This window comes from Sceloporus occidentalis, unplaced genomic scaffold, assembly GCF_023333645.1.
Source record: "Sceloporus occidentalis isolate IW3139 unplaced genomic scaffold, rSceOcc1.0.p SCAF_527, whole genome shotgun sequence".
Lineage (NCBI taxonomy): Eukaryota > Metazoa > Chordata > Lepidosauria > Squamata > Phrynosomatidae > Sceloporus > Sceloporus occidentalis.
Genome location: NW_028317507.1, coordinates 89,887 through 101,068, shown reverse-complemented (window position 1 = coordinate 101,068; position 11,182 = coordinate 89,887). Strand labels below are relative to the sequence as shown.

At 50.0% G+C, this 11,182-nt stretch overlaps 1 protein-coding gene across 1 annotated transcript; it reads right to left on the bottom strand.

Annotated features, from left to right (window-relative positions):
• Positions 1 to 243: 243 nt before the first annotated feature.
• LOC149271386 (cytochrome c oxidase subunit 6A, mitochondrial-like) lies at positions 244 to 1,304 on the bottom strand. The gene is made up of 3 exons (XM_089507487.1): positions 1,217 to 1,304; positions 908 to 1,050; positions 244 to 339 (listed from the first exon to the last, which is right to left on the bottom strand). Exons 1-3 carry the CDS (start codon positions 1,302 to 1,304, stop codon positions 244 to 246), a joined length of 327 nt encoding a protein of 108 aa, XP_089363613.1.
• Between the last annotated feature and the right edge of the window lie 9,878 nt (positions 1,305 to 11,182).

The window sequence follows — 11,182 nt, the reverse complement described above, 5'->3', positions numbered from 1 at the left end:
AAACTATACGGGGCCGCTCTCCAAATGTTTCCAGGCCGGCCCTGGCGGATGGGGCGGCTGAAAGGTCCCGATCTGCCGACACATTCTGTGTTTCTGTGTTATACACAATTCTCCCAAACTACCCCCTGGCAAAAAACTGCCCCTTTGTCTTAATATTGCCCCTTCCCTCGGCGCAGACACGGGAGTCGGACAAGGGAGTCAGACACGTTGAGATAGAAGAATGCTCTTTATTGCCCGTCACAGTCAGTGCTTCTGGCCGCTCGGCTCGTAGCCCTGGGGCAGGGGGTTGGCGTGAGGATTGTGAAACAGACTGTGATTCCCATCACCCCACGGGAACCGCTGTAATAGAGAGAGAACACGTGTTATACAGAGAGCCTGTCCCATACACTGACTGCATGTTATACAGAGAGCCTGTCCCATACACTGACTGCATGTTATACAGAGAGCCTGTCCCATACACTGACTGATTGTTATACAGAGAGCCTGTCCCATACACTGACTGCGTGTTATACAGAGAGCCTGTCCCATACACTGACTGCGTGTTATACAGAGAGCCTGTCCCATACACTGACTGAGTGTTATACAGAGAGCCTGTCCCATACACTGACTGAGTGTTATACAGAGAGCCTGTCCCATACACTGACTGAGTGTTATACAGAGAGCCTGTCCCATACACTGACTGAGTGTTATACAGAGAGCCTGTCCCATACACTGACTGCATGTTATACAGAGAGAGCCTGTCCCATGCACTGACTGCGTGTTATACAGAGAGCCTGTCCCATACACTGCGTGTTATACAGAGAGCCTGTCCCATACACTGACTGCGTGTTATACAGAGAGCCTGTCCCATACACTGACTGCGTGTTATACGGGGGGCTCTTTATACAGAGGTAGATAGGGGGAGCACCTTGGTGCGGATGCGCAGGTGATCGTAGGCGACAAACTCCGGAGCCTCTTGTGGATGATTCTGCTTCTGGAGCCAAGCGTTCAGCATGCAGACGGCGACGGCCGGGATCGCCACCACGAACGCCAGGATCTTCCAGGTGCGCGCTGCCAGAGAGACGTCACGGATCACGCGTGTGCCATGTTAGGGGAAGGTGGGTGACACGAGGGGTGTTAGAGGGTCGTGGGGGTAAGGCTCGGGGTTACAGAGTTGGAGTGAGGGTTGGGTGGAGGGCCCTGGCCGGTAATGAAGGGTCTTCTCCATGCCACTCACCACCGGCTCCGTGACTCTGTCCGTGGGACCCGCTCGCCATGTGTCTCCTGATTAGAAGGCCTGACAGCCGGACCCCCGGATCAGCCATGCCGGACCCTGAAACCGATGCTGTGTAGTCTGTTGGGGTGCTCGTGTCGGACTTTGAAGGTCACCTGAGATTGCTAACTGTGACACGTGATCCCGGGCGGCCAATCGTGCGAGCTGGCGCCGTGTCAGGTCCACGGATGGATCTGGGAGAGATCCAGGACACGACTTATTTATATCCGAGGCGGTTTGAGCCAAATCCAGGCCCATCGACACGGAGCAGCTGGACCGTTATTCATGCTATTCAGTGGGGCAGCGTCACGATATGTCATACGTGTCCCAGCACTCCCCTCCTTCATACTACATACGCTCCCCTCCTTCATAGTACATACTACATACGCTCCCCTCCTTTATACTACATACGCTCCCCTCCTTCATACTACATACTACATACGCTCTCCTCCTTCATAGTACATACTACATACACTCCCCTCCTTTATAGTACATACGCTCCCCTCCTTTATAGTACATACGCTCCCCTCCTTCATACTACATACAAACAACGAGGACCATTCCGCCCATTTTTCATGATTCCCTGACTGTATTAGCCTCAACCACTTCTGCTAGGTCACTGTTCCATTTATCTACTACTCTCAGTCTCTGACCCTCTAGTGTTAGATTCCGGTCTCTTTTCTCCTCCTTTGAAATAAATTCCCTCCTGTCCTAAATAACGTTATGTATATAAATGTCTCCCCCCCCCCTCGTCTCTCTCCTCTCCCCAAAGCAAGACTTATTGAGACCCCTTCGTCTTTCACCGCTCTCCTTTCCACCCCCCTCTTTCTCTTCTCTCCCCCAAGCCGGACATCTTGAGACCCCCCCCTCAGTCTCTCCTGATTATGTTTATTCTGTAATAAACCGGGGAACAGCAGTGAGACATAAGCCTCGCGCTCCCACTGCGGGACTTCAGTCAGGGTAAGTTAACTACAAATGGGGGGGGTTCGATAGTGAGAAGGGGGATAGTAAAAACATTGAAATAAATAAAGAGTGAGAATGAGTGAGAGAATGAATTAATGTGTGGATGAATTGTGTGTGAATGAGAGAGTGAATGAATACATGTGTGAATGCATGGTGTATATGTAATGGTGAATATGTGTATATGATTGGTGTGACCGAGTGAGAGAATGAATGATTGTGCGAATGAAAGAGTGAATGAGGGACTCCATTTATTTTCGTCATACATTGATATCATTTCAGTGCAAACGCAGCCCTCTAACCCTCTTCTCCCCCCCCCCCCTTATCACAGCAATACGGCCCCCGGGCACTTTCTCCAGGAGCGCGGACTTTTTCCAACGTTACAAAAAAAAACAACCAACATTTTGAAAATATTTCATCTAATTTCCTGGAGATTAACTCTTCACTTGCCAGTTTGTTTAACTAGAGAAGAAGGAAAAACTCCCACTGAAGGCAACGTTAGACCAAAGTTTGCGCTCCCCGGGGGTCGGAGAGCAAGAGACGGAAGTGCCGGTCCTCAGGCCGAGGTGGTAAGAAGCCCTAAGTGCTTCCCCCCCCCCCATTAAGCAATTAAAACAAGCACAACGTATTTCTGTGGCATTTGGTTTATTGATGTTTTCACAGCACACCCTTTCCTTCCCATTATATATATATATATATATACACACACATCCAAACCCCGCACCGACACGCTCCGCAGCACAAGGGTTAAGGGTCACACGTAAAGGTCAGCATTTCCCAGCACAACCTGTAGGGGGAGACAGAGAGGAATCAGCCCCACACACCGGTTTATTACCCTCTGCCACCACATCCAGCTGCCCTCAGCCTAATCCCGACTACTCTACTCAGTGCAGCTCATTACCTATCGGCTCCTTTCACCCAAACCCTCTTTGTGCCTCTCCCCATCCTCCTTGAACCCTCTCTGCCCCGTCTCACCTCTGTAGCCATTGCCATAGAACCCATTCAGACCATGCGCAGACTCCTCAGGAGCTGTAAGAACAGAGACAATAAGCCCTTCGCTGCCGTGCCATAGAGTAAGATGACTGGGGACACATACGGCCACTGGGGTATCTAGAGTAACAGGTTCATTGACTGGATCCATTCCGTGTTCCCTTTATGTACGCTCTCTCATTCCCTTGTTATTTCTGAGTTTTAGACCAGACTGGATGGTAAACATCGGGCAAAATCTTCAAAGTGTGCTTCATTTCTAGGCCGCCTGGCTGGAAATGGCCCCCAGGGCTGAATGTTGCCGGCTCTGCTCTGCCACATGCCCCCCTCAGGGTATTATACTGGTTAATGCGCTCGTATAATGGAAGGGCCACTTACCGTAAGGCCAGGAGCCTTGTCTGTTTCCCAGCTGCTGGTATCCGTCTGCAAAATGAAAAGGACTCAATTATTCAGAGAAAGCTGGGAGTGCTGGGAGTGAATGGGAGCAGGGAGGAGGCGAGCAGCACAGGGAGGGCCAGCGAGAGAGTGCGGAGCAGTGTGGTTGGGTGTTGGAGCAGTGTACGCGCGCGCTGGGAGCGGAGCAGTGTACGCGCGCGCTGGGAGCGGAGCAGTGTACGCGCGCGCTGGGAGCGGAGCAGTGTACGCGCGCGCTGGGAGCGGAGCAGTGTACGCGCGCGCTGGGAGCGGAGCAGTGTACGCGCGCGCTGGGAGCGGAGCAGTGTACGCGCGCTGGGAGCGGAGCAGTGTACGCGCGCGCTGGGAGCGGAGCAGTGTACGCGCGCTGGGAGGGGGGAGGGGAGCAGTGTAAAGGCGTGGAAGGAAAAAGCTGCAGAATAGCTTCTTTCTGTAAAATTTAGCGCCGCGACCAGGGAACGCCTCGCCCCTTTTGAATACTGAATATAAAATCTGAAATCTAAGTATTGTGGCCCCAGAAATAGTTTGCACAGATTCAGGGGCAGTAGGTACAGAAGATACCCCCATGCTTCAGGGTCCTCCCAGTGCAGTCCCGCTCCAAGACCTCCTTTAATCCCATTGTTTCCTAATCTCACCCCAAACAGGAGGCTTTTGCGCCTTGTGGCCGCTCAGAGCCCCCGTCTGTCCCCCAGGTTTGGGACACCCTGACTGTACCTTTGTAGGCTTTGGTTTTCGGGGTTCTGGGCGAAGCGGTCGTGATCGGGGGAGCCGTGCCCCCCACTGCCACACTTTCAGTTCCTGAAGAATCCAAGAATATATAGATATACACGCGTGTGTCTGTGTGCGTCTACACACGGGTTTGTGGACACAGGGGGGGCACACACAGGGTCTGAGGTCAGTTGTGGGGTCTCATGGAACAGGGTCCCTGACACGCTTACATGTTAGTGCTGCGTGAGGATGTTAGACGGGAGGACGCTCAGCATACGTGTCTCAGAGATAGCGTATGGATGACAACATGAACAGAACATGCCAGAAACATACATGACAAACATGCATGCAACATGAACACAATATACATTTCTAGAGTGCAGGCATGATGCCCACGGGGGGGCCAGCATGGGCTATAGTGGGCCTTGACTGTTGTGCGGAGGAGGGGTAGGCTTTTTTGGCGGGAATTTCGGGGGTGGAGTTAGGGGAAGATTATATAAGTGCCTGCTTTCCCGGGCTCAGGAACCATTTTTGTGGTTAGCTTACCTGGTTGCGTGTCCCACCCTCCCTCCCCTTTTTTCTGTTGTTTGTAGGTTTGTGTCGTTTGTCACAGTCTGTGGGGCGGCAGCTTGCCAGGTATCCAGGGGGTTAATGTGGTGGTAAGTGAATGGTTGGTAACATCTGGTGGGAGGTTCTTGGCTGTCAGTGCTGGAACCTCAGGTCAGGGTGGGGGCATCTCGGTATGTCCCTTCCTTAAGTGGTATTTGGTTATGCTACCTGGATTACTTGGCAAGCTTGAGTGTTTATTGTAAATATTTACATGTTGGTGTTTGAGTCGTTGTCGTTGTTAACGCACCGATGTTTATTGTTCCAGGTTTTGGCGTGACAATGACTCTAATAAATAAAATTGGCTGTGGCCTTTTCTTATCCATATTCTATGGTGTGCGGTGTCATTATTGGGGTTTTAAGGGGGGAGTATGCCTAGCCCGGAAGATCGAAGCTACAACAGTCATGACATGCCCTGCTACACGTGTGACACGCTAATCACATACCTTCTACAGGAGCAGATGGGCTGATCTCCTCTGTGAAAAGAAAAGTTGGATGAGAGATGAATAGAGAGAAATGGAAACAAACGGACAGTGAAGTGAGAGACAGGCGAGCAGGGAGAGTGAGCGACAAGTAAGCAGTGAGAGCGGGGGGAGTGAGCGACAGGCGAGCAGGGGGCAGTGAGCGACAGGCGAGCAGGCAGAGTATGGAGGAGATTCAGCATTTCCGTTACCCTCCATGGCGTTTGGCGAGAGCGGCTCCCCTCCGTACGGGATCTGAGAGGCGCCAGCTGTAATGAAGAGACGTTTGCGTTATTTACAAAAATTTTCCTCCGTCTGAGAACATCCCCCGCATGATGACGAGGCCTCATCGGTCTCTGTTCACATTTCACTCTGTGACATCACCGCTCCAAGGCCTTCGTTTAGAGGGTTCGTGATGATAATAACTACCCCTTGTTACCCCACAGAACACTTTTCCTTTGGTAAATATGTCAGGGAAAAGAAAAAATGTCGGTGCGCTAAGCTAGTCTCAGGCTCAAATAATACAATATGTGTAATATGAGGCCTACTAAACAGTGTGAGCCGCTGCAAATACAGTGTGTTGGCTGTACAATGTATACAAAAAACAAAATACTGTCTGCGCTTCTCACCCTAATAAAGTTGGCAACAAATATATAAACATAATATAAATGAGAGGTTTTGGTTATATGAATTGGCCAAAGCATAATTAAGCTCACCCGCCACGTCAAGGCGCACTCTCAATAGGGTGAGAACCGACTCTCACCTCCTACATAGTGGGCACACAAAGCAGTTTATACGGCTACCAAAACCTTATTAATGTGTTGGGGGAGGTGCAATTAAACCTCCTCCCTATTAACCCCTGGACAGCAAGCTGCAACCAGACTGAGGAGCCAACAACCTCAAATATGTGCAAACAGGGAAAAGAAAAAATGTCGGTGCGCTAAGCTAGTCTCAGGCTCAAATAATACAATATGTGTAATACGAGGCCTACCAAACAGTGTGTTGGCTGTACAATGTATACAAAAAACAAAAACTGTCTGCGCTTCTCACCCTAATAAACCTCTCGTTTATATTATGTTTATATATTTGTTGCCAACTTTATTAGGGTGAGAAGCACGCACACACACACACACACACACGTACGTCACACACACGTACGACACACACACACACGTACGACACACACACACACACACACACACACACACACACACACACACACACACACACACACACACACACACACACACACACACACACACACACACACACACACACACACACACACACACACACGTCTGTTGGCAGTTAGTATCCTGCATGTACCCCACGGAAGCTCCCGGTCAGAGAGCTCACCGTATTTTGCGGCGGCGGGGTCAGGGAACGCTGCCTGAGGATTGTAGGGAAGCTGAGATCCTCCTGCAAACAGCACAAAGATTAGAGAGAGTGAGTGAGAGAGTGAGTGAGCGAGAGAGTGTGTGAGAGAGTGAGCGAGTGAGAGAGTGAGCGAGCAGGGCAGATCAGGAATCTCCAGGGGAGGAAACAGCAAAAGAGGGACTGAGCCTCGCTACCCACCTGCCTTCACAGATTTGGGGTCGTATCCAAGACTGTCAGCCGGAGGAGACTGAGATTTGTATGGAAACTGCCCCAGGGCACCTACCGGAGGCAGAACAAATGTTAATACTGAATACTGTTGAGTAAGGCTGAGTAAGAGTGCACACTCAGAAAGGGGGACACTCACCTCGTTTGGAGTTTTCACCAGTTGGCCCTTGATAGGCTCCGAATGCAGACTTCACACCTAAAGAAAAAGCACAACTCACATTACTGCAAGTCAGCAGATGCTACGTGTCCTACACTAACACAGCATTCTACACTGCCAGGTACACACACCTAGTGACACACACTGCCAGGTACACACACCTAGTGACACACACTGCCAGGTACACACACTTAGTGACACACAATGCCAGGTACACACACTGCCAGGTTCACATACTTAGTGACACACACTGCCAGGTACACACATTGCCAGGTACACACACTGCCAGGTACACACACACCTAGTGACACACACTGCCAGGTACACACACTGCCAGGTACACACACACTGCCAAGCACACACACCTAGTGACACACACTGCCAGGTACACACACACTGCCAGGTACACACACCTAGTGACACACACTGCCAGGTACACACACCTAGTGACACACACTGCCAGGTACACACACTGCCAGGTACACACACTGCCAGGTACACATACCTAGTGACACACATACTGCCAGGTACACATACCTAGTGACACACACTGCCAGGTACACACACTTAGTGACACACACACTGCCAGGTACACACACACTGCCAGGTACACACACTTAGTGACACACACACTGCCAGGTACACACACACTGCCAGGTTCACACACACTGCCAGGTACACACACTTAGTGACACACACACTGCCAGGTACACACACACTGCCAGGTTCACACACACTGCCAGGTACACACACTTAGTGACACACACTGCCAGGTTCACACACTTAGTGACACACACTGCCAGGTTCACACACTTAGTGACACACACTGCCAGGTACACACCTAGTGACACACACTGCCAGGTACACACACCTAGTGACACACACTGCCAGGTACACACACACTTAGTGACACACACTGCCTGGTACACACACCGCCAGGTACACACACTGCCAGGTACACACACCTAGTGACACACACTGCCAGGTACACACACTTAGTGACACACACTGCCAGGTACACACACCTAGTGACACACACTGCCAGGTACACAGACCTAGTGACACACACCGCCAGGTACACACACTTAGTGCGGTCACAGGAGCGGAGATAGCTTAGAATGGACCCTTCCGAGATGGGCTGGTCATGTGACCCCGTGGTGAAACCAAGGCTGCCCACAAGCAGCCGAACAGAGGTAGAGAGGTACGCGGGCAGGAGGGGCTATTAATGTATACATGTTTGTATGTATCTGGGCATGTATGTCTATATGCAAGCACATGTGAGCATGGATGTCTATGTATAAGTGTGTTAGTGGGTATGAGTGTGCGTGTTAGCATGTGTAATTTGTGTAAGCGTGTTTACACGTGTGTCAGAGTGTATGTTGGAAGGGGGCAAAGAAGTTGTTTGGGAGCAATGATGGCACAGGCCAGCTGTTTGGGGCACTTACAAGCTGGGGCAAAGATGGCACTGCAGGCAGGCTGTTTGGGGCAAAGGTGGCACTGTGGAACATGTTGCTTGGTGAAGTTAAGGGGCCCAGGGGCAATTTTCACACCAGGGCCCTGTGGTTTCTAGATATGCCCCTAATTGGAAAAGAGAAGCTCTCTCTGGCAGCACTTATCACACTCCAGCAATGGTGCCTTCCTGCGTTATTGCAAATACTAGTGTAGAAGAGGGGCCACACGCACAAAGTGTCCTCATCTGGGCCAAGCAAAACAACCACTGTGCTCCTGTTGTGTAGGACAAGGCAATAAATACCCCGTTTCCCCACAGGTAATCTGCCCCTGTAAGTGGGAGAATCAGAGAAAGGGAAATTTGGGTGACATATACAGATTTCTTACCTGCTTTATACGGCTTTGTTCCAAGACCTGAGGGGACCAAATACAATCAGTGTCAGTGTGTGTGTGTGTGTGTGTGTGTGTGTGTATAGCGGGGATAATCCCTGCACTCGTTGTGTATGTATAGCGGGATAATGCCAGTAGTCTGTGTGTGTATAGCGGGATATTCCCTGCACTTGCTGTGTGTGTATAGCGGGATATTCCCAGCAGTCACTTTGTATGTATAGTGGGATATTCCCTGCAGTCTCTGTGTGTGTATAGCGGATATTCCCAGCAGTCTCTGTGTATGTATATAGCTGGATATTTCCAGCAGTCTCTGTGTATGTATATAGCGGGATATTCCCAGCAGTCACTGTATGTATATAGCTGGATATTTCCAGCAGTCTCTGTGTGTGTATATAGCGGGATATTCCCTGCAGTCTCTGTGTATGTATATAGCTGGATATTTCCAGCAGTCTCTGTGTATGTATATAGCGGGATATTCCCAGCAGTCACTGTATGTATATAGCGGGATATTCCCTGCAGTCTCTGTGTATGTATATAGCGGGATATTCCCTGCAGTCGATGTGTGTGTATATAGCGGGATATTCCCTGCATTCTCTGTGTATGTATATAGCGGGATATTCCCTGCAGTCTCTGTGTGTGTATAGCGGGATATTCCCTGCAGTCTCTGTGTGTGTGTGTATAGCGGGATATTCCCAGCAGTCACTGTATGTATATAGCGGGATATTCCCTGCAGTCTCTGTGTGTGTATATAGCGGGATATTCCCTGCAGTCTCTGTGTGTGTATAGCGGGATATTCCCTGCAGTCTCTGTGTGTGTGTGTATAGCGGGATATTCCCAGCATCACTGTGTATGTATATAGCGGGATATTCTCTGCAGTCTCTGTGTGTGTATATAGCGGGATATTCCCTGCAGTCTCTGTGTGTGTATATAGCGGGATATTCCCTGCAGTCTCTGTGTGTGTGTATATAGCGGGATATTCCCTGCAGTCTCTGTGTGTGTGTATAGCGGGATATTCCCTGCAGTCTCTGTGTGTGTGTGTGTATAGCGGGATATTCCCTGCATTCTCTGTGTATGTATATAGCGGGATATTCCCTGCAGTCTCTGTGTGTGTGTATAGCGGGATATTCCCTGCAGTCTCTGTGTGTGTGTGTATAGCGGGATATTCCCTGCAGTCTCTGTGTGTGTGTGTATAGCGGGATATTCCCTGCAGTCTCTGTGTGTGTATAGCGGGATATTTCCTGCAGTCTCTGTGTGTGTATATAGCGGGATATTCCCTGCAGTCACTGTGTGTGTATATAGCGGGATATTCCCTGCAGTCTCTGTGTGTGTATATAGCGGGATATTCCCTGCAGTCTCTGTGTATGTATATAGCGGGATATTCCCTGCAGTCTCTGTGTGTGTGTATAGCGGGATATTCCCTGCAGTCTCTGTGTATGTATATAGCGGGATATTCCCTGCAGTCTCTGTGTGTGTGTATAGCGGGATATTCCCTGCAGTCTCTGTGTGTGTGTATAGCGGGATATTCCCTGCAGTCTCTGTGTGTGTGTATAGCGGGATATTCCCTGCAGTCTCTGTGTGTGTGTATAGCGGGATATTCCCTGCAGTCTCTGTGTGTGTATAGCGGGATATTCCCAGAAGTCTCTGTGTGTGTCATATATAACGCGTTCTATAGTTGCTCGCCCTCTAGTGGTCATGATACGTTTAGCCCGCTATAACGCTATATCCTTGTAACATGTGGGAATGTATCACAGTCTATTACCTTGCTGGGGGAAGTTACTGGGGTAACTTCCTGCTCCATTTCCATAGCCTGCCGATAAGGGAAGAGAATGTAAATAATTAACTCGGTGGGACCTGAAAGAGAGCGAAGGGGTAAATATCCTGTGCGTTCGTACAGGTGGGGGTGAATAAGAGATCACATACCAGATTTAGGAGGCTTTCCTGCTTCTGTAAAAGAAGAGAATTTTACAACCATGCATGTCACTCTCTGCCCCGTGACCAGCGGGGCAAGTCCAGCAAAGTGGCCCAACTAAAATCACGGCCTGGGATATATTTGGCTGACATCGTGCTCAGTGTGCACGACTGACTCCTCTCCCGCACACATGTACAGAGAGGTGTTAAATAAAACAAATAAAAAAAACAGAGGGAGCACAGAAAGGATCCAGATATGGTATAAATATCACTTCATATACATAATCA